The 22820-nt window shown below is 48.9% G+C and overlaps 1 protein-coding gene and 1 long non-coding RNA gene across 3 annotated transcripts in view; one reads left to right on the top strand and one right to left on the bottom strand.

The window, feature by feature from the left end:
* ACLY (ATP citrate lyase) overlaps positions 1–22330 on the top strand; it is a 43065-nt gene extending 20735 nt beyond the window's left edge. For both annotated transcript variants that reach the window (XM_082371338.1, XM_082371337.1), the window contains 15 exons: positions 1662–1803; positions 2089–2257; positions 4022–4126; positions 5320–5516; positions 7980–8061; positions 8759–8869; positions 13057–13184; positions 13753–13846; positions 15890–16044; positions 17394–17544; positions 17748–17891; positions 20029–20142; positions 20508–20590; positions 20877–20953; positions 21364–22330. In XM_082371338.1, the coding sequence (XP_082227464.1) occupies positions 1662–1803; positions 2089–2257; positions 4022–4126; positions 5320–5516; positions 7980–8061; positions 8759–8869; positions 13057–13184; positions 13753–13846; positions 15890–16044; positions 17394–17544; positions 17748–17891; positions 20029–20142; positions 20508–20590; positions 20877–20953; positions 21364–21458 (1847 nt within the window). In that variant the 3' untranslated portion in view covers positions 21459–22330. The remainder of the gene's footprint in view (positions 1–1661; positions 1804–2088; positions 2258–4021; positions 4127–5319; positions 5517–7979; positions 8062–8758; positions 8870–13056; positions 13185–13752; positions 13847–15889; positions 16045–17393; positions 17545–17747; positions 17892–20028; positions 20143–20507; positions 20591–20876; positions 20954–21363) is intronic.
* LOC309618131 lies at positions 14126–20020 on the bottom strand. Its single transcript, XR_014238320.1, has 2 exons — positions 19644–20020; positions 14126–14518 (listed from the first exon to the last, which is right to left on the bottom strand). It is a non-coding gene; the product is annotated as an uncharacterized lncRNA (long non-coding RNA).
* Positions 22331–22820: the final 490 nt, after the last annotated feature.

The following is a 22820-nucleotide window of genomic DNA, read 5'->3' as shown; positions in this document are numbered from 1 at the left end:
TTTGGCAGCTCTGGCCTTCAGTTTTCTGGGGCTGGAAAGTGAGGGAACTGGATTAGGTGGCCTCCCTTGTTCTGTGATCTCATGTCTCGTTGGAACCCAGATGGGTCCAGGGCACGGTAAATCCCGGGTGTTTGCACCATCAGGAGACTTCTGTCGTGAGAAGCTTATGGCTGTGATGGAAGAGGCAAGCCTGCGTAGGGATGAGAATCTTACATGCCTTGGGAAACTGGTCTCTTTTAGCCAACCTGTGCTAGTACAGTAGGTTAATTAATACCAATGCCCCTGAGCTCTCTGCATTATTTTGCTTGGGGGAGGTGAGAACCTCCCCTGTGGGCTACTTTTCTCCAGCAGAAAGCAGGAGGGTCAGGTGACCTGCCTGTCTGGGGTGACAGCTCAGGAATGCACTTCCGCCTGTTCTTGTTGTTCCCCTCACCCCTTTCCTGACGCCCCTTTGCGCCCCTTTCCTGCCGGCCTGTCCAAGAGCATTGTTCTGAGCAGGAAAGAGCCACCTGGGAGGAGGCTGTGGGGAGAAGGTCAGGTGGAAGCTCGGTTAGGATAAGACTACAGCAGACCTCTTCATTGGACCTACGCTGACCTAGAATCAAGAGGATTCAAATCCTGTTCCGAGCTGGCTTATGTCCAAATTCACAGGTGATAAGGATTGTTGGGGAGCTGTTTGAAGTCTTGTGGTAGACAACAAGGTCCTACTGCATAGCACAGGGAACTATATTCAGTGTCCTTTTATAAACCATAGTGGAAAAGAATACACAAAAGAATATATATATGTATAACTGAGCCACTTTGCTGTACAGTAGAAATTAATACAACATTGTAAATCAACTATACTTTAAAAAAGTCCAAGGGACTTCCCTGGTGGTCCAGTGGTTAAGACTCCATGCTTCCTAAGTCAGAAAGAGAAAAACAAATATCGTATATTAACGCATATATGTGGAACCTAGAAAAATGGTACAGATGAACCAGTTTGCAGGGCAGAAATAGAGACACAGATATAGAGAACAAACGTATGGACACCAAGGGGGGAAAGTGGTGGGGGGGTGGTGGTGGGATGATTGGGAGATTGGGATTGACATGTACACACTAATATGTATAAAATAGATAACTAATAAGAACCTGCTGTATAACAAATAAAATTAAATTTAAAAGAAACAAAAACAAAACAAAACGACTCCGTGCTTCCACTGCAGGGGGCACAGGTTCAATCCCTGGTTGGGGAACTAAGATCCCGCATGCCCACGCCCCCCCAAAAAAAAAAAAAAGTTTAAAAAAAAAAGTCTTTCGGTCACCCAAATTGGGAGAGCTTAACATTTTTTTCTGGTGACTTTAAAAATAATTGATCAAGCCCTCATTTGCATATACACACGTTTCCTGTGAAGTTGAGCAGGTCCTGTAGGAATTCTGCTGTCTGTTCACTGCTGAGTCCTTTGCCAGCCAGGCAGGTCCTCTCAGTTCATTTTGCGCTCTCTGCCACCTCTTTCCAGAAGAAATCTAGGCGCCTCTTCCCCCCACGTTCTCAGAGTTCCATCTTCTTGACATTCCTTTGCAGTTTTTGACGCGTCGCCCACGTGGGGCGTGGAGGGGTCTGGCAGGCAGCCCCCGGGGGGGTGTGTTCTGGGTGTACTCGCTGTGTCTCTGCCCCCCAGGAAAGAGCGCCACCCTCTTCAGCCGCCATACCAAGACCATCGTGTGGGGCATGCAGACCCGGGCCGTGCAGGGCATGCTGGACTTTGACTACGTCTGCTCCCGCGACGAGCCCTCAGTGGCTGCCATGGTCTACCCTTTCACGTGAGTTGCGCATGGGAGGGAGGCTGGACGCGGCCGCCGAGTGGGATGTCCTCACCCCATCTCCTCCAGCAGCAGCACAGAGCTGGGCAAGCCCTGGATTGTCCCCTTTGCCCGAGCAGCATCTGCCCACCCCAGATGGGGGCGGTTGATGTTCCTGGGGGATCTTTTTCCCCCACAGACTAAACTCTTTGAAGGCAGACCCTGCCTTTCCGCCTTCCGGGTGAAGCCCCTCCCGAGCCCTGGCAGGTTAAGAGTGTCCTGACCCCTCCTCTGCCTTCCTCACAGCGGGGACCACAAACAGAAGTTTTACTGGGGTCACAAGGAGATCCTGATCCCCGTCTTCAAGAACATGGCTGATGCCATGAAGAAGCACCCGGAGGTGGATGTGCTGATCAGCTTTGCCTCCCTGCGCTCGGCCTATGACAGCACCATCGAGACCATGAATCACGCACAGGTAGCTCACTGCGCCCCGGGGCGGGAGGCAGGGGCACCCTGAATGGTGTCCGCTGCGACAAAGGCCTTGGGATTCGGGACTGGCCAGTGATTTGGGGAATAGTGGTTGGAGACCTGATCTTCAGGAGGCAAGGTAGTCGCCAAGGGTAGGTGGGCTGCTTACCCGGGCTGGCAAAGAGTCAGTCCGGGGTCGTCTGCCTCCACCAGGTCCTCTCTGTGCTGAGATTGGCTTTCAAAACAGGATCAAAAGCACTTTTTTTGCTTATTGTAAAATTGTTAACATATTTATTATAGAAAAGAATTAAATGCTGATAGTAAGAAGAAGAGGGTAAATACCTCAGGTCTCATTTGCCAGAAATATGGTTTCTGACCTTTGAGTACATCCTTATTCACACCTTTTTCTGGGTTTGAACAAATGAAATAACGCTGTGTCTGTTTTATAATCCTTCAGTGACTCTTTCCACGTCAGTACTTAGCAGCAACATCATTTTTGCTTTTTCCAGTCTCATGATGAGTGTACATCCTTGTTTCCCCAGCGTTCACGTCTCGAAGTCAAACTGCTGCATCAGAATGTGCAGATTTGAAAGCCTTTGATCCATCCTGCCCAGGTGCCCTCCAGGAAAGTCCAGAAATGGGGACGTAAACTCCCATCACTAGTTTGAGAATGCCTGTTTCTCTGTACCCTTGCCAACACTGAACGCTTGGACGTAAAGAACGTATATATACTTGACAAAATGATAGGCATTCTATTTAATTTGCATATCTTTGATTATTAACTAAGATGAGCTTCTGAAAATATGTATTGGCCATTTGCATTCTATGACATGGCCTCACCTCCTTTTTTTCTGTTGAGGTGTTTGTCTTTTTTGTTACTGATTTGTAAGAGCCCTTAGGGATTAAGATATTGATTTTTCTGTTCAAAATTATTGTCTGATCCCAGACTGGCTTACTTCAGTTTATGACTGGAGTAAACTTGTTTTGCTATCTAGATGAAGCAAAAAAGAAAACACACCTGCTAAAAATGAGCAGCTTTTCTAGTTTAGAACAGAGGTTGGTGAACTATAGTGCAAGGGCCAAACCCAGTCCCCTGCCTGTTGTAAATAAAGTTTTATTGGAACACAGCCATGCTCACTTATTTACATATTGTCCATGGCTGTTTTTGTGCTGCAGAGGCAAAATTTAGTCGTTACCGCAGAGACCACATGACCAACAAACCCCAAAACACTATCTGGCCCTTTATAGAAAAAGTTTGCCTTGGATCTTTCCCGCCACCCCCCACCACCCCCTCTGGCTTCTCCCTCAGCCCACTCTCTGGTCCAAGTGTGGAAGCAGCTTGTTTCTATCAAGGTTTTGTCCTGTGGGGATGTACAGTCAGAGCCTCAGAGGGCACAGCAGGGATAGCCCTAGATAGCTGCTTTATGGTCCGGCACCTGGACAGGTGGGAAACAGGTGGGACTGAGTCTCATGAGTTTTTGGATAGGTGAGAATATAACAGTTTTGACTACAGCAAGTTTTCAGAAACATTTGTTCCCACTTGGTTACTGACTCACTGTGGTGTTAACCAATGGAGCGCAGTTTTGGGTGCCTCTCTCTGGGGGGAGGGTTGAATGATCAGGGTAGGAACAGAGGCCTGTGGGAAGAAGGGGGTGCATATTGTTATCATTACTCCTGGAAGGGGGCCTGGGAGATGGGTTCTGGAGTGGTCGCTGCCTCGACATCTCAAGTGGTGAAATGATAACGGGAAGGGACTGTCCTCGTGCTCTAGATCCGGACCATCGCCATCATAGCTGAAGGCATCCCCGAGGCCCTCACGAGGAAGCTGATCAAGAAGGCGGAGCAGAAGGGAGTGACCATCATTGGACCTGCCACTGTGAGCATCCCTTCCACTTCTGGGCCCGCAGGAAGCTCATTGCTGACTCTACTGTCTCCCATCTAGTTTGAAAAGATTGAGAGAGTACCTGTTGAAAGTCAGTCTGTCCATTTCCAGTTAATTTTTTTTTTCCGGCTGCGCCGTGCGGCCTACAGAATCCTAGTTCCCCAACCAGGGGCTGAGCCCAGGCCCCGGCAGTGGAAGTGCTGAGTCCTAACCACTGGACCGCAAGGGAATTCCCTGTCCGTTTCCAGTTAATTTTTTAAAGGGCTCTCTCCGCAGACCATATCACCTTTACAGTTTCAAGGGGCTAACAAGATTTTTTTAAGTGTCCACCCTCAGACAACCATAGCATGGTCTTTGATTATTCCTTCAACTGTAAACCAAAGAAGAATCTACCTAGGGACCTTATTTTTGACCCAAAGGCCTTTACATAGGAAAAAATTGCCCCGTGAATGTTTTTTTGTTTTTGTTGTTTGTTTTTACTTAGCTGTTGCATTAAAAATTTGGCTGAAGCTAAGGATTTTATTTTTTAACATCTTTATTGGAGTATAATTGCTTTACAATTGTTAGTTTCTGCTGTATCACAAAGTGAATCAGCTGTATGTATACATATATCCCCATATCCCCTCCCTCTTGCGTCTCCCTCCCATCCTCCCTAACCCACCCCTCTAGGTGGTCACAAAACACTGAGCTGACCTCCCTGTGCTATGCGGCTGCTTCCCACTAGCTATCTGTTTTACATTTGGTAGTGTATATATGTCCATGCCACTCTCTCACTTCGTTCCAGCTTACCCTTCCCCCTCCCCATGTCCTCAAGTGTAAGATTTTTGAGCTAAGCAAGGGACCTTTCATCTTGGAGGTAGAGGGTGATCTTGAGCAGAGGTGCACACTTGCATCAGACACCTTTACTGGGTGCTGTTGCCCTTTTGGAGCAAAAAAGGCGACCTAACCCTGAGTATACACCTCCAAATCTGCAGTCGTAAGCCACGTTTTACCAATAAGGCTCCCTTTTTTCTGTGTGATGTCTCTTGATGGGGAGAAGAGAGTCTTCCTCAGCAGGAAACCTGACATGCAGGTGCTGGCCAGGGCGGGCTGGGCAGGTAATCCCGGGCTCTGTGACCACCCCACCCCCCGAGCTCTATGGTCAATCAGCCCGCCCTCCTCCCTGACCGCGGTTTCCGCCCCTGCAGGTTGGTGGCATCAAGCCCGGGTGCTTTAAGATTGGGAACACCGGCGGGATGCTGGACAACATCCTGGCCTCCAAGCTGTACCGCCCCGGCAGCGTGGCCTATGTCTCGCGTTCAGGCGGCATGTCCAACGAGCTCAACAATATCATCTCTCGGACCACGGATGGCGTCTACGAGGGCGTGGCCATCGGCGGGGACAGGTGATCAGCTGAGGGACAGGGCGCTAGGTCCTCTATCTCTGCTCGCCGCCCGCCGCTGAGTTCCAGGCACATAGGGATGTTGCTTAAGTCCATAAAATGGGGCATCTCTTCTCTGTCTCAGGACCAACATGAGCATAAGATCAGAAAATACAGAAAAAAACACAGAAAGGTGTTTTAAAAGGTGTTTGGGCTTTGGGGGGTAATTCTATGTGTTGTCTGAGTTGTGGCCGGAGGGTGGCAGCAGAGTGCAGTGCTTAGCAGGGCTCATTCTGAAATCAGACCCCAGGGGGTTCAAATCCCAGTTTCCCTGTTTGGGGGGGGTGGGGTGGGGGCAATCCCGGGCAGGTTACCAACCCTCCCTAGACCTCCATCAACCTTACGTAGCAAACGGGTAAAGTCATAGTCCCTACCTCCTGGGGTTGTTGGAGGATTAAATGAGACTAACACAGGGCCTGGTGCTTAGTTAGTACTCAGTGCTAGTTGTGGTTAATAAGAGTGAAAGGAAAAACTGTTCCTTTACTCACTACCGTGCTCACACTTCTGGCCACAAATGTGGCCAGATTTTCCCACACCAAGCAGTTCTCTGATTCTCTGCAGACACCAACTGGAGGTCTTACAATTCAGTTCAATTCTGACACTCTACTTCGAGATAGCATCATAGCGTCAGGTCCCACAGGTTCGGGGCTCAGTCCCACAGGAGTGTCCCCAACTTCATATGTCAGTCGCAAGTCCAGCCCTCTGGTACTTCTGACCACCGGCTATAAGTCGGAGGTTCCCATGACCCCCTCCTCAAGTTCGATAATTTGCTAGAAGGGCCCACAGAACTAAGGAAGAGTTTGCTCACTAGCTTACCGGGTTATTACAAAAGGACGCAACTCAGGAACGACCAGATGGAAGAGGTGCAAAGGGCAAGGCATGTTGGGTGCGTGGAGCTTCCCTGGCTTCTCTGGTGAACACACCGCAGGAGCCCTCCAAGAGTTGCCTCGTGAGAACAAAAGACACTCCTATCACCCCCATGACTAAGGAAATTACAGTGTTTTTAGGAGGGCTGTGTCAGGAACCGGTGTCAAAGGCCAAATATCAGAACAAAAGGTGCTCCTAGCACCCCTGGTCACTCAGGAGATTACAAGTGTTTTCAGAGCTCCGTGTCAGGAACGGGGAGCAGAGACATATACGTATTTCTTACTATTTCACAAATAGTGTCCTCATTATTTTTGTTAGTAGGAACAGTAATCAGTAGGTCATCAATTGAGTAATGTCTTAGAGCAATGCCTGGTACTTATTACCATAATAAATGTTACCCATTACTGTTTACTGTTACTACTGCTGTTACTACTGCCACTGTTCGGCTCAGAAACCAAAAGCTGTTGGGAGAATGAGTCACCTTGTCAGTCTTCCTGGCTCTCCCAAGTCATTTCAAATGGAGCAACCGCGTGAGAAGGGACTCGCCGAGGTCTTCAGGGAGGTGGCCTTGGGACCCCTAGTCCCCAGGTGCTCCCTGACAAAAGGCTCTGGGTCAGACGAGTCTGGGCAGTGCTGCCAGTTGTACTGTCCTCTTGGGATTTAAATGCTCCTGAGCGTATCAGAAGCACTCGAAGATCTACAAGGACCTTGTAGATCTTAAGCCTACTTGGCCTTAAACAACTCTTTTGCAAGCTCATGTGACAGTAGAAAATTTAAAAGAATATTTTGGCCTATACACAGACCTTCTAGCAATCACCTAGGATATAGCTTGGTACGTTGTATTAATTATCTTTTGCTGTGTTTTAAAAAAATCACCCCAAAACAAAGTGGCTTCAAACAACAATAAACGTGTATCCTCATGGTTCTTGTGCGTTAGGATTCAGGGCTCAGTTGGGCAATTCTGGCAGGTGGGCTGTCTGTTGAGGTGGTCAGATGTGGCACGCTGGAGGTGGCCCGTCCACGTGGCTGGCAGGTGGTTCTTCTCTGCGGGCTTCTGCACAGGCTGCTGAGAGTCCTCAAGACTCGGCGGCTGGCTTCCCCTAGAGCGAGCAATTCAGGGGAGAGTGCTGGACAGAAGCTATTTTTTTTATAACCCCCGCCTTGGAAGTCAATGTCACAGAATGACTTCCTCCATATTTTGTGCATTAGAAGCTAATCATTAAACTCTACCCAAATTCAGGAGGAGAGGCATGAGTTTCCACCTTTTTAAAAGAACTTGTGGACATATTTTACAATCACCCCACATGTGCTCTCGAGGCATCTCTTACTGCCGTATGAACTTCTCTGGGCTTACTAGTTCCTCTTCCTTCCCTTCCCTTGTGCCCCATTTACTACCTCCCCCTCCCCCATTATTCCTAAGGCATCTCTGGACCCTCACTGGGCATCCACACCCACAAAAAACCCCGCAGTGTTCTTAGTACAGGTGTGCTTCCCACACCTGTACACACACCTCACCTCACCGAGTCTCCGGATCCTGAACAGCCTCCCTGCTCTCACCAGGTACCCCGGCTCAACGTTCATGGATCATGTGCTGCGTTACCAGGACACCCCAGGAGTCAAAATGATTGTGGTTCTTGGAGAGGTGAGTTATTTTTAAAAAATGGTTTTACAGCAGAGATTGACACAACATTGTAAATCAGCTATACTTCAATTTAAAAAGAAAAGGTTACTTGATTATTAAAGTCAAAAAAAATGTTTTTCTGATTATAAAAGTAATGATGATTTCAGTTTTTAAGAAATTCATGCATTTTGGTTATCTATAACTGAAAGTGACAGTCCCTGGTAATCCTACTCCCTAGACACTGGGGCTTAGAGGCTGTCACTGTTAACACTGCCGTGTTTGTTCCTAGGAGAGAAGTTCTTGCCTCTCGGTGGCACAAGATATTTTAGTGCCAGCAGAGGAGAAGCTTTCACTGGCTGGCCCCAGTCTGTCCCTGGTGGGCAGTGGATAACTGGAGTCAAAGAGCCTCTCTTACTTGTGCCCCTGATCAGGTCTGGTCCTAAATTATCTCATACCCTTAGATCAGGAAAGGGGAGTTCCGGGGACTCTCCGAGGATACCCACTGCCCTTTAAAAATTCTTCCTTGCATCCAAACTCGATCTTCCAGGCCAAAGCCCATGTCCCCTCATTTTCTAGCCAAGTTCTAACTCGGGACACCTGATGACCCTGGCCCCTACCTGATTTGGGACAGATTTCCTGCTGCATTGCTGCTCTAGGTGCAACTCAGAATGGGTTCCACTGACTTGGGGGCTTTTTCTTGTTCCTTGTTCCCTGGCAGATAGGGGGCACGGAGGAATATAAGATCTGCCGGGGCATCAAGGAGGGCCGCATCACCAAGCCCGTGGTCTCCTGGTGCATCGGGACCTGTGCCACCATGTTCTCCTCCGAGGTACAGCCGGGACAGATCCCTGCTGGGCAGGGAGGCCGAGAGAGGGGGCGTCTGAGGGGAGCCGTGTGGTCATCTTATGAAGCAGCTGGTTTCTTCGATAACCGTTTATTACCTGCTTGGTTCCTGCAAGGTCCAGCTGGGGTCCTGCTCTCTAGAAGCTAAAATCCAGTTGGAAGAGACAAACTCATAGCCAGATTAAGGCCAGAACAAGGCTCTGAGTCCCTTCTCAGAGTAGGAGCAATTTACTGCCTGGCGGAGTTGAGGTGGCTTCATGGAGAAGACGAACTGCTCCTTAAGGAATAAGGAGGAGTTTGCTGAGCTAGAGGGAGGCTTGGGAGGGAGAGGACACACCCTAGGCTCAGAACTGGGGAGGGCGGTGGTGGGCGCAGGGAGAGGCTGTAAAAGAAAACCTCTGGATGTGTTAACATGACCGGATGCCTGTGACAGTGCCTGGGGGCAGAAGTAAGTACAGCTTGTAGTGGATGTTAGATAGAAAAGCTCTGAGCTGTCGGACTCCTGCTGGGTGGGATCGGCCAGACCGCAGCCCCTATAGTCCAGCTTAGACAATCCTGTGTCTCGAAGATGGCCCACCCGGTGAGGATGAAACCGAGGAAACAACCACCTGTCACCCATCAGTTCATCAGTAGCTGAGCAGGCTCTGAGTGTAAGGCCTTGACCTCTGCTGTGTGTATATGAAACAAAACTTGGCCATCAGGGATTCCTGCAGCAGTGATAATCCCTACGCTTAAACCCTCAATTCTTCGAGTTAGCCTGTCACCCTATCCTTTCGCCCTGGATTGCTTGCCTTTCCCCGTCAGAGTCCTGCCCACCTCCAAGTGGCAGTATTTGTCCGGTTGTAAAATGCACCTCTCTTTTGAACCAGCAGTTCCATTCCTGCAAATTTACTCTGTGGGTCTGCGTGCAAAAATATTTCAAGGTATGTGTACAAGGATACTCACTGCAGTGTTGCGATGGCAAGAGAAGGAAACACCCTAAACGCTGGTCGGGAGGGGACTGTGTCCTCATGGCACGGCCATGTAATTGGAAACCAGGCAGGAGAAGAATGAGGTGGATTTTGAGATGTCGACATAGAGTTCAAGTTATGTTGACTCTAAGAAGGGGCAGGGTGCGATAAATGCTTATCATAGGATCCATCTGGTGTAACTATGAACCCTGTATGTGTATCTGTTCTCTAAGTAAGTGAAACGGGAGGGAGCGGGTCACGGAATCCTGCCCATCCTCCAGGGCTGAGCTCCACTCTCACAGGCTTGAGAATCAGCTCTTGGTGGATCTGTGTGACTGGGGCAAGTCGTTTAGCCTCTCCGTACCTCAGTTTCCTGAGCTGTAAAAAGGGGATGATTCGGGGTTGTTGCGTGACTTACGTAAGAAGGTAATTGTAAAGGTCTGCCACATACAGGTCTTAGCGAATACTCATGTCCATTCTTCAACACACCTGTTCCATGAAGCGCTTCCTGATTCTCTTTCTTCACGGCTGCTCTCCCCTCCACCGCAACAGCCAAAAATAATTCCTCCCTTCCCTCCAGGGTTTCTCTTCACCAGCTCTGCTTTACAAGAGCCCCCCACCTCCCCACTCCCACTATGCCGAGGACACCTCCGAGAGGGCAAGGACCCTGCTCTTCTGTTTCTGGCCAGGTGCTCATCATAGCCCCGTGGGTAGGGCAGGTCCTTAAGGTGTTTTGCTTTTGCTTTTTTTTTTTTTTTTTAATTTATTTTTGGCTGTGTTGGGTCTTCGTTCCTGTGCAAGGGCTTTCTCCAGTTGCGGCAAGCGGGGGCCACTCTTCATCGCGGTGCGCGGGCCTCTCACTATCGCGGCCTCTCTTGTTGCGGAGCACAGGCTCCAGACGCGCAGGCTCAGTAGTTGTGGCTCACGGGCCCTGCTGTTCCGCGGCATGTGGGATCTTCCCAGACCAGGGCTCGAACCCGTGTCCCCTGCATTGGCAGGCAGACTCCCAACCACTGCACCACCAGGGAAGCCCTGCTTTTGCTTTTTGATTCGTTTTTTTTAACAACTTTCTTTGTGTAGTTTCAAGGATATACAAATGTAGAATAGTACCTTGACAGCCCAGCTAATAAGTGCTTTTTGATTTCTTGAACAGGTCATATGACCTTGCAGAGCTTTCTGCCCTATAGAGGAGGTGAGATAGGTATACAACACAATATCCTCAGTTCAGTGCCTCGGGGAAACTGAACTGAGAACTGGGGGATGGGAGTAGAGACAAGGGGACAGTGGTAAGGTGGCATTTGCACAAAACACTGGTCCTATAGCAGTGGTCCACAAAACAAAAACAACGGGAAGCTTCTATAAATTATGAACATGCGATATCATCTCTCTCCCTTCTAAAAGCTTTAGTGTTAGCTTTGAGAAATCTGAGTTACACTTGCTTAACTTCCTTGGACACAGTGTTCTCTAAGTTTATGTGAATGCAGAACCTCCTTCCCACCCCATCCACCCACGCAGATTAAATCCTACAAAGAAGGCATTGGGAACCCACTTTGAAGCATGTGGCTTCAAGCCCCGCTAACTGGAGCAGCGGTTCCTAACCTTTTCAACACTTCAGCCCCTTTTGTTATATGTCGTGGTAAAGAGCACAGTGAGAGGCCACATTGCCTGGTTCAAGTGCTACCACATACTACCTGTGTGACCTCGGGCAAGTTACTTTACCCCTCTGTGCTTCCATTTCCTTGTTGAGAGGAAACAGTCGTAGCTACTGAATGATGACATTTGTAAAGCTCTTAGAAAAGTGCCTAGACACAGTGTTATTTAAACAGGGAAGGTATTGTTATGATTACCCACCACACCTGCCCTAATCAGGGTTTTATACCACGTTTCATTAGGTTAATTCCTTTTCCTTGTTGCTTAATCAGAGACACAGGTAACACTTAGCTCTTCTGATTGCAACCAGTTACTACCCCTCCATATTCTATTGACTTTATAGTTTAATCTTAGTTCATGCTCAGGTGGAAAGGGGCAATAGCTAATTGGCTCCCTGTGATTGTTGCTAAGTGGGAATACAGGCCAAATGGTGCAAAATCTGACTTTTTAAAAGAAGCTGGAAATTTGTTGTTGTTTTTTTTAAAAAACCATTGAATTGTGCACTTTATTTATTTATTTATGGCTGTGTTGGGTCTTAGTTTCTGTGCGAGGGCTTTCTCCAGTTGCGGCAAGCGGGGTCCACTCTTCATCGCGGTGCGCGGGCCTCTCACTATCGCGGCCTCTCTTGTTGCGGAGCACAGGCTCCAGACGCGCAGGCTCAGTAGTTGTGGCTCACGGGCTTGGTTGCTCCGCGGCATGTGGCATCTTCCGAGACCAGGGCTCGAACCCGTGTCCCCTGCATTGGCAGGCAGATTCTCAACCACTGCGCCACCAGGGAAGCCCGTTGTTGTTGTTTTTAATTAATTTATTTACTTATTTTTGGCTGCATTGGGTCCTCGTTGCTGCGTTCAGGCTTTCTCTAGTTGCGGCGAGCGGGGGCTACTCTTCATGGCGGTGGCTTCTCCTGTTGCCGGGCACGGGCACTAGGCGCACGGGCTCTAGAGCGCAGGCTCAGTAGTTGTGGCTCACGGGCTCAGTTGCTCTGCGGCCTGTGGGATCTTCCCGGACCGGGACTCAAACCCATGTCCCCTGCATTGGCAGGCGGATTCGTAACCACTGCGCCACCAGGGAAGTCCCATTTGTATTTTTAATGATATCTTCTGGTGTTCTGTTTTGCTTAATAAGGGTACATCCTTTATACAGAGTATGCGCAGGACAGTCCGATCCCGCCTGTGAGCTCAGCTTAGCTAAGGCTGGCAGTTTGTAACTTCTCACAGTTGCTCGAAACTAACGGCTATTCTCTGTCTCCCCACCCGCCACCCCGACAAGTGCCCCACGGGAAGCCACATGAAGGTGTTTGCGGAGTTGGGCGCCAGGCTTGGTGTCCTGGCTGTAGTGCGCCAGCTGTGTGACCTTGAGTAAGCTCTTGAACTGCTTGGTGCCTCAGGTTCTCACCTGTGAGTGAGAGTCAGCCATCGTGCTTATTTAGTGAGCCTTCTGGAGGCTTGAAGTGATTCACATAGAGCACTGAGTGGGGTCCGGCCTGTAATCAGTGCCGATGGTCCCAGGAGCCTTTGTCCTCTCTTTCGGGGGATTAAGGGGCCTGGTAAAGCTGTTCTCCTTTGCCTTCCAGGTACAGTTCGGCCACGCTGGAGCTTGTGCGAACCAGGCTTCTGAAACTGCAGTAGCCAAAAACCAGGCTTTGAAGGAGGCCGGAGTGTTTGTGCCCCGGAGCTTCGATGAGCTTGGAGAGATCATCCAGTACGTGGAGCTGGTGGAGGACGCCACCTCCCTGTCCCTTTCCCATTCCCTCCCGAGGACAGCACCCTCTCCAAAATATAGGTGTCTGATATGCCTGGACCCTCTCAGGTGTCTAAGGCAGCTCTACGGATGGTGCAAAATCCTTTCTTTTTGGCTTTCATTTTGTTTTGTTTCTAGAAGCAGCAGTTACGCGCCGTTCAGACTGGTGTTAAAACATTTCTCAGCCTACCTAGTTGGCGGGCCATAAGTGAGAGAAGGGCATAGAAACATTAGAAAATGTCATCTCAAACCAACTGATAAAGAGCTGCTGGATAAGCTATTGTCTCTTCCCGTTCCTTCCGTCTGGCCTTCCATGGCTTCCAGATTCTCAGCCTTCTCTAAAGCCCCATTCAGAGACGGTGGGGCAGGCCTTGGCTAGAACCTGTTTTCGTAACTGCTGACAGGAGGGGATACAGAGCTGGGAAACTCTGGGGTAAGAGGGAGGAGGGTTCGTGGGATGGCTTAGAAGAGCCCAGAAGAATAAAATCCACATGGATGTCTTTTCTCCTCCCCTTCCCCTGCCTCCCAGGTCCGTGTACGAGGATCTCGTGGCCAGAGGGGTCATCATACCTGCTCAGGAGGTGCCGCCCCCAACGGTGCCCATGGACTACTCTTGGGCCAGGGTAGGTGCCACGTGTGTCCCTGACTGTGTGGGCAAGGTGCGCTGGAGCTTGTGAGGTGGCCCCTTTTGACCAGCAGGTGAAACAAATGCAGGGCCCAGGAGGGCAAGGTGCGGCGTGTATCTCCCACAGCTGTGTGGCCTGACCTGGGAACAGGGGCTGGGGACAGACAATGTCCTCTAGAGCTGTTTGCACCTGCTAAGAGATTTCAGGCTACTTGTCTAAGGCGGGGGCATAGATAAAGAGCGAATTTTCTTATATACAAGAACTCTTAGAAATCAATTTCTTTTTAATAATTTATAAATTTATTTACTTATTTTTGGCTGCGTTGGGTCTTTGTTGCTGCACGCAGGCTTTCTCTAGTTGTGGCGAGCGGGGGCTACTCTTCGTTGTGGTGCGCGAGCTTCTCATTGCGGTGGCTTCTCTTGTGGAGCACAGGCTCTAGGCACATGGGCTTCAGTAGTTGTGGCACACGGGCTCAGTAGTTGTGGCTTGCGGGCTCTAGAGCGCAGGCTCAGTAGTTGTGGCTCGCGGGCTCTAGAGCACAGGCTTAGTAGTTGTGGCACACGGGCTTACTTGCTCTGCGGCATGTGGGATCTTCCTGGACCAGGGATCGAACCCGTGTCCCCTGCATTGACAGGTGGATTCTTAACCACTGCGCCACCAGGGAAGTCCCTAGAAAATCAATTTTTAAAAGACCAATACCCATTAGAAAAATGGATAGGAGATGTTCTTTCAGCATAAAGAGATGTTCAACTTCACTCTTTATAAAAGAAACCAAAGTAGAAACTGTGACACCAATTTTGCTCTACAGGTCAGCAAAGAGAGAAAAAAAAACAGTTTTCTGATACATTGTATGGGTGTGAGGAGGCTGCTACATTGATTCATTGGTGGTGAGAGTGGTATTGACACAGCCTTTGTGAAAGGCAGTTGGGTAACGTCAATCCAATTTAACAGCGCTCCTACCTTATGGCCCGGCCGTTCCAAGTCTGGAAAGCTCCTTCAAGGAAATGCTTGCGTATACACACTTGTTCAAGAATATTTTTCTAGTTGATGGTCATCAGTGGAGGAATGGCCAACCTGTAGGATTGTCATATGAGGGGATACTCTACAGTAGTTAAAGGAATGAACTAGATCTACATATGTGCTGACATGTGTAGAGCTCAGATTCATTGAGTGACCAGCACATTATAGGACACTATTTATATTATGATTATGAAAAATGTAGGCACGCAAAACACCACTGTCTCTTCTCCACGTGTCTTTGCGTGTAAATAAAAGTGGAGAAAGAAAGGTCCAGAAAGATGTCCTCTAAACTAACAAACACGAAGGCAGAAAACCAAGATGGGGTGGAGGTCAAAGGCAACATGATTTTAGCTGTTCTAGTGTGGATTTTTTAAAAGGAGGATGTATTCATGTTGCTTCTATAATTAAAACATAACTTAAAAGCATTTCTTAAGTTCACAAGGGATAATTGAAGAAATGGGCTTGGACAGAGTTAGCTGTTGCTACCCCTGTTGTGCCCCAACTCTGGAAACGGAGGATTCAGGAGCTCGGTCCCCTCCCCCAGGGAAAGGACGTGTTGAGGGGATTCTCCATTTTCCCAGCCATGTGCCTCGTTACATTTTGCTGGGGGACTGGTAGCTGTGTGTAGAGTATTTTAAAAATTGTCCCTTTGGATTCATTCTTCCATTTCTTAGCCAGGCGACCTGGGGCGGGTTACTCTGTTTGTGAGGTTAAAATGAACCCCTGGATTTCAACAGCTTAGCGAACTGCCCGGGCCCGCAAACGCTTGGTAAAGACCAGCAACAGTGCCCAGGCTGAGTGGGTGCCATGGCATGACTGCTCCTATTTTCTACGCCCCACATGATCTAATAAAAGGGCTTTTGCGCTTCCTTCTTGGGAGGACTTTGAGGGCTGTTGCTTGGCCGCCAGAATTTAAGACCTGCCTGGGACACTGGTTCTGGGCACAGACAGTGGGGCCGTTGTGGGAAAATCTCTGTGGTCACCACAGCCCTGCTTGCCTCTGCCCCCATCTGTGCTCAGGAGCTGGGCTTGATCCGCAAACCTGCCTCGTTCATGACCAGCATCTGTGATGAGCGAGGACAGGAGCTCATCTACGCGGGCATGCCCATCACTGAGGTCTTCAAGGAGGAGATGGGCATCGGCGGGGTCCTCGGCCTCCTCTGGTTCCAGAAAAGGTGAGGCGTGGAGGGCAGAAGATGGTAGGGCCCTGTGACTCACAGTTAATTTTCTTCCCCTGACAAGGGAGTGGGGGTGGGCAGCCTTGGGGACCATGTCCAGGGCCACTCTTTATGGCCACAGATCAATTGAAAGGTCAGAGAAAAGGGATAAAGGCTGTTCCTAAGTCTTCCAAGGACAGAAAGGCCAGCCTTAACCAAGAGAAGTAGAAAGCAATGACCTCATCAGGGATCTTGGATCAGCCCCTTTCCCATGGGAACTTTTAAAGAAATGGGCCAGAGTTGAACGCAGGCCTCTTGAGAGAAAGGTAGGGGTTAGCAAAGGAGGTCTAGAGGCGTCCAGTAGCTTAAGGAGTGCAGGCCTGCTGGAGTTGCTGAACCGGCACAGTTAAAAGTACCTTGTATTGTGTCCTCTGTAAATTTGTGTCTCATCAGCCTGCATGGAGAAAAAAATTGGTTTTCTCTGCAGCTCCCAAGCTGAGCCCTCCCCTGGGACTGACAGTTGAGCAAGGAGGCCAATGAGTACATGTCCACAGAGCCCTGGCTTGGAGTGGCTCTGGGCAGAAAGCCAGGGGGAAGTCTTGGTTTGTGTCCTGCCCTCACCTGAAGAGAGATGGGTCTTGGTCCTGCTTTGGACCCTTCCTGGGAAAAGTTCAAGGGTTGTAACACCCGAGCAGGTTTCACTGTGTGTGCTCTTGCGTCCCCACGGCTCCAGACTTTGGTTTTTGTTTGTTTTTTTGTTTTTCGGGATTTTTTTGGCTGCACCGCTCAGCATGTGGGATCTTGATTTTGGGGGTTTTTTTTGACTGTGCCGCACGGCTTGCGGGATCTTAGTTCCCCAAGCAGGGATTGAACCCGTGCCCTCGGCAGTGAAAGCATGGAGTCCTAACCACTGGACCGCCAGGGAATTCCCCAGACTTTGTTCTTAATCATCAGCTGGGAGGTTGATCGCTATGCACTGTGAAAGGGACAGGGATCTCACCTCCTCTCTGTCTGGCACGGCGAGAGTAGTAACCACAAAAAAGGTCACATCCTGTCACAGCAACTCAGGCTGAAAACTGCCTAAAGAAGAGATTTCAAACCCTGCTTGCTAACCTCAATTCCAAAAGCAGTATTTGATCTCGGCAACATCCAGAGCCACTCAGGAATCAGAAGGTTCTGCCTTGGAGTTGTAAGATAGTATTAGGCCTGGATTGGGAGGTTGCTGCCCTTCTTGAGTTTGAGTGACTTGTTCAAGGAGACGGGAGACAGGAGGACCGTGGCCTTGTCAGCGTATCTCCTGTTCAGCCTCTTGCCTTTCTTCCAGTTCTCCCATCCTCTCCCCTTTACTCCTTTACGCCCTCCTCCAGGTTGCCCAAGTACTCCTGCCAGTTCATTGAGATGTGCCTCATGGTGACGGCTGATCACGGGCCAGCCGTCTCTGGGGCTCACAACACCATCATCTGTGCTCGGGCCGGGAAGGACCTGGTTTCCAGCCTCACCTCGGGACTGCTCACCATCGTGAGTACTGTCTGTCATCCTGGGAGGTAAACAGCAGGGACACCAGGCTTTAGCATCATGCCGCTTGGCTGCAGCGGGGTTGTAGAGGGAGCCGTGGAGTGTGACACCCCGTGCTGGGGGCTGTTCGGGGCACGCCGGATTGGCCTGCGAAGCTGAAGGAGACTCCGACAGCTTGGGGCGACATGGGCTGGCTTCTCCTATAGGGCGACCGGTTTGGGGGTGCCCTGGATGCAGCAGCCAAGATGTTCAGCAAGGCCTTTGACAGTGGCATCATCCCCATGGAGTTTGTGAACAAGATGAAGAAGGAAGGAAAACTCATCATGGGCATTGGTCACCGAGTGAAATCGGTAAGTTGTCGCTCTCAAGGCACTGGATCTACAGGGTGGATGGGGATGAGAGAGCACCGATTTAGTTGGGCACAGCCGGGCTCTCGGCTCCCAACATGAAAAGCTTTGTTGACAGATGCCAGCACTGAGGCAGCTGTTTTTTCCATTATAATACAGACTGCCCTTAAACAGTTTTTATTGTGTTCAGTTGTGGTGTGAAACTATGATGAGCTGGAAACTTGGTAACTTTAGCTTCCCAGGTGAATCTTTTTTTATATATATATATAAATTTATTTATTTATTTATTTTTGGCTGTGTTGGGTCTTCGTTTCTGTGCGAGGGCTTTCTCTAGTTGCGGCAAGCGGGGGCCACTCTTCATCGCGGCCTCTCTTGTTGCGGAGCACAGGCTCCAGACGCGCAGGCTCAGTAGTTGTGGCTCACGGGCCCAGTTGCTCTGCGACATGTGGGATCCTCCCAGACCAGGGCTCGAACCCGCGTCCCCTGCATTATTAGCAGGCAGATTCTCAACCACTGCACCACCAGGGAAGCCCCCAGGTGAATCTTAATAGGAGAAAGGACTAAGGTCAGGGTTAAGGGGACATATTGGTCACCTTAGGCTACATAATGCTGCAGGTTGCGGTAACAAACAACTCCAAAAATCTCAGTGGCTCACAGCAGCAAAGGTTTGTTTCTTACTCATCCTCCATCCACTGTGGGTTGGCTGTGGTTCCGGCTCCGTCATCTCCACTGAAGGAGCAGCCCCTATCCAGGAGGTGCTGGTCTCATGTCAGAAGGAAAACAGCCATGGCAGAACCACAAGAAAGCTTCTTAAAGCTTCTGCTTGGAAGTTGCACAGCCCCCTTTTTTTCACTGACATTTCATCGGCCAAAGCAAGTCAATGTGGTTAAGCCTGACACCACTGGGGCAGGAAGAGTAATAAAATCAGGGCCAGCCCGATTGGGAGAGGCCAGCGTGACTATTCTAAGTAATTAATAGAGTCTCTCACAGAGCGGGTAGTCCTCTGTGTGTCCTGTGTGAGCTGTGTTTAGAAATCAGAGGCAACGAGAGAAGAGGAAGCGGCAGCTGCTCGGGGTCCTTGGCTCCGTAGCTCCAGAAACCTTACTCTGCTGGTCTGAGCGGGGTGTATGACTCACATTAATACAAGAGGGTCATGCGTGTGATCCAGGCATCCCCATGCTGGGCCAGCTCAGGGTAGATCCAGAGGCAGCTGGGTGGCAAAGACTGAAGCAGGGACAGTGGTTCCTTCTGAGGGACGTTGCATCTGGGCTCACAGAACTTGGCTCAGCCATCGCCACCTCCCAGGCAGACGGCACACGCACAGCACAGGGCATCTTCCCCAGCTAGCGGCAGGCCTGCGCTGCCACACCCAGTCTTTGGGTGCCTTCCTTCCTGGACTCCATCCTGACCTCGCGTGTCTTGGCCAAGGGGGGAGGTCCCTGTGGTATCGGGACTTGGCGGGGGCCTAACCTGTCTCACTACCCCCCCACCCCCAACAGGTGATCGCTTAGTGTGGCTCTCTGAACAGAAGGTTCATCTCCATTCATCTCAGGTCCAGACGTTTTCCTGGAATTTCAGGGATGCTTTGCTGCTCCACTGCCAACACGCGCTTGCTTAGTTAAAAACTTAGAACTTGGTTACAGCTTGACTAGGTTGCCGAGCTAGTGGGCAGTATGGCCAGCGGCTAGAACCTCAGACTTCCCATTGGGGGTAGGCGCCCCAGCCCCCTGCTGCTTGACCCCATGGCTGACTTACCCAACATTGCCACAACTCAGGTGGTTTTGAGGCTCAAATAAGATATGAGAGGACGTCAGAAAACCTTAAGCCCCACAGCAGTGTCGTGATCTGTGCTAAATGGAATCATACATGTGGATCAGGTCCCTGAAACACACCTCCTGGATATGACACGTACAGTTGTGTCCACCTGTGAGACACAAGCATGGACATATCTTTTTTTTTTTTTTTCCCCCTTTGGCCGTGCCACACAGCATGTAGAATCTTAGTTCCCCAACCAGGGATCCAGGCCCCAGCAATGAAAGCGCAGAGTCCTAACCACTGGACCACCAGGGAATTCCCAGGAACATGTCTTTTAACAGCAGTGTTAGAGTGGGTTCCTCTGTAACTTTGGGTCACTTCCTAGATAAACAACCCAGACATGCGCGTGCAGATCCTCAAAGATTACGTCAGACAGCACTTCCCTGCCACACCCCTGCTTGACTACGCGCTGGAAGTAGAGAAGATTACCACCTCGAAGGTAAAGAAGAAAATGTCCCTAATGCCCGAATCAGAGTTTTGGCTGAATTTCTCGGGGAAAATGAGAGCCAGGTTACATTTTGACTGTGCAGCTAAAATTGAACCTGGTTTTCTGGAAACTTTTGTTTCTGTTGCTTAACTAAGTTCAACAGGCGTACTAAGTGTCAACGAGGGGTTGGGTCCTTTGCTAGACATTGGGAATTAAATAAGACACTGTCTCTCCTAATCAACTGGGATGTTTTGGTGGGAGCCTTTTAAATGGTGGTCAGGAATTCGTAGTAATAGTTGTAATAGTAATAGTGGAACATTACAAGGAACAAAAATGAGTAATAATGATAAATACTTGGAATTTTTTTGCCTTCCCAGAAACCAAACCTTATCCTGAATGTAGACGGTTTAATTGGAGTTGCATTTGTAGACATGCTCAGAAACTGTGGGTCCTTCACTCGGTGAGCTTGCAGCTATTTTCTTCTTCCTAATGCTTACTGATTTTTCTTGTTTCCTCCCAACTCTAAAAGCAATGCATGCTCATTAGAGAGGATTTAGAAAAAACGGAGAGGTATAAAGAAGAAAAAAAGTGCCTCTACACCTACCATCCAGAACATCCCTTTTTTCTACTTTGAGTTCAAAGAGAGCTAGCTTCTCATTCCTGGGCAGAAATTGTACTTTCTGTCTGTGGGGAGGAGGGCAGTCATGTGAGCCATTGTTAAACTACAAGTGGATTGTGTGTTGCAGGGAGGAAGCTGATGAATATATTGACATTGGAGCCCTCAATGGCATCTTTGTGCTGGGAAGGAGTATGGGCTTCATTGGTGAGTTGGTAGTAAGAGTCCTGTGTGTTTGTTTTTGTGTTTTTTGTTTCTGTTTTTGTTTGTTTTAGCCCATGGTTCAGGTATACCACTTAACCTATGTGGCCAGTTTCTGTAAGAGAGATGACACATTGTCTTAATCATTGTTCCTAATCCTCCCTTTCTTAAACTTCTGCCTTATCTTTATCTTTGTTCCTTTGCTCTTGGAAATGAGTTTGATTGCTAGCCCAGGAGAATAGAATGAAGTCCAACAGTTCCCTTTTACCAAGGCCGGCGTCTGCCTGTGGGATGGATCTGGGTGTCCTTCCCCCTTTTTTTTGTATTAAGATTTCCCTTCCTTATCTCCTCCCCCTCACCAAAATTTTAAAAAACTCACCAACTCTTAACAAAAAGATGTGTTTGCTTCATTTTAGGACACTATCTTGATCAGAAGAGGCTGAAGCAGGGCCTGTATCGTCACCCATGGGATGATATTTCATATGTTCTTCCGGAACACATGAGCATGTAATGGAGCCAGGAACCCTGCTACAGTAAAGTGAAGCCGAGAACTCCTCCCCCCCGGGAAATAGCCACAGACAGCTGGCACTGGAGCTCGCATAAAGGATGGGCCTGGAATGTAAACAGCCGCCAGTGTACAGGCACCGAAGACCAACACCCACAGGCTAACACTGTTCAGTCTACACAAAGAAGCTTAATATTTTTTTTATAAGCATAGAAATAAGAACCCAGCCAATACTTGTAACATTTGCTCTGCTACCTGCTGTATTTATTATATGGAAGCATCTGAGCACTGTCAGGATAGTGTTTTTCCTCATTGTAGGGTGTTACAATGTTGCTTTCTTTTTTCCATTAGTTAAAAAAATGTTTTCCCCTTGAAGGAAGGGAATGACACTTCTAAGACCTCAAGATACTCTCCATTTAAAGGACCCCTAATACCTTGTTTTTCCTTTTCACTTTTCTTCCTCCTCATATAACCTGAAGAGCATTGTATTAATCTGATTTTTTTTTTTTTAGGATCTTTTCGTATGTTGTGTGTTAAGAGTTTGTTTGGTATCCCCCTGAAGTGTTCCATGTTGCAGACCAATGTCAGGGGGACAGGACCATTGCATCCTTAGCCATTGTTACAGAATATGTGGAGCAGTAATTTAAAATGTAAAGTCGTAACATACATATGTTTAAAATGGAAGTGCAAAGCAAAAAGCTGTGAAATGTCTTGTGTCTTAACATTCTCTGTATTTATGCAACTGACTTGTCTGTTATCGACTTGTCTCCAGTTTGCATCTGTAATCCACAAAGATTCTGGGCAGCTGCCACCTCAGTCTCTCCTCTGTATTATCATAGTTTGGTTTAAATAAACTATATAGTAACAATGAAGACATACTGCTGTCTCACGTCATCCATTTCCTTTCATCTGCATTCCTTTGAAGTGTACCTTCTAATAGTTTTACTACATGTAGTTTTAAAAATGTTCATCCGGGCTTCCCTGGTGGTGCAGTGGTTGAGAATCTGCCTGCCGATGCAGGGGACACGGGTTCGAGCCCTGGTCTCGGAAGATCCCACATGCCGCAGAGCAACTAGGCCCATGAGCCACAACTACTGAGCCTGCGCGTCTGGAGCCTGTGCTCCACAACAAGAGAGGCCGCGATAGTGAGAGGCCCGCGCACCGCGATGAAGAGTGGCCCCTGCTTGCCGCAACTAGAGAAAAGCCTTCGCACAGAAACAAAGACCCAACACAGCCAAAAATAAATAAATAAATAATAATAAAAAAAAAAATGTTCATCCATCTCTTAAAAAAAAAAAAAGAATCAAAATACTATCTTCAAAAAAACCCCACTATCTTCTCCCGTGAATCTGTACCTTCCATTTCGCA

Source organism: Balaenoptera borealis, assembly GCF_965194805.1.
Source record: "Balaenoptera borealis genome assembly, chromosome: 20".
Classification (NCBI taxonomy): Eukaryota; Metazoa; Chordata; class Mammalia; order Artiodactyla; family Balaenopteridae; genus Balaenoptera; species Balaenoptera borealis.
Note: the sequence above shows the minus strand (reverse complement) of the source record. Positions and strands in the feature narration are given on the sequence as shown.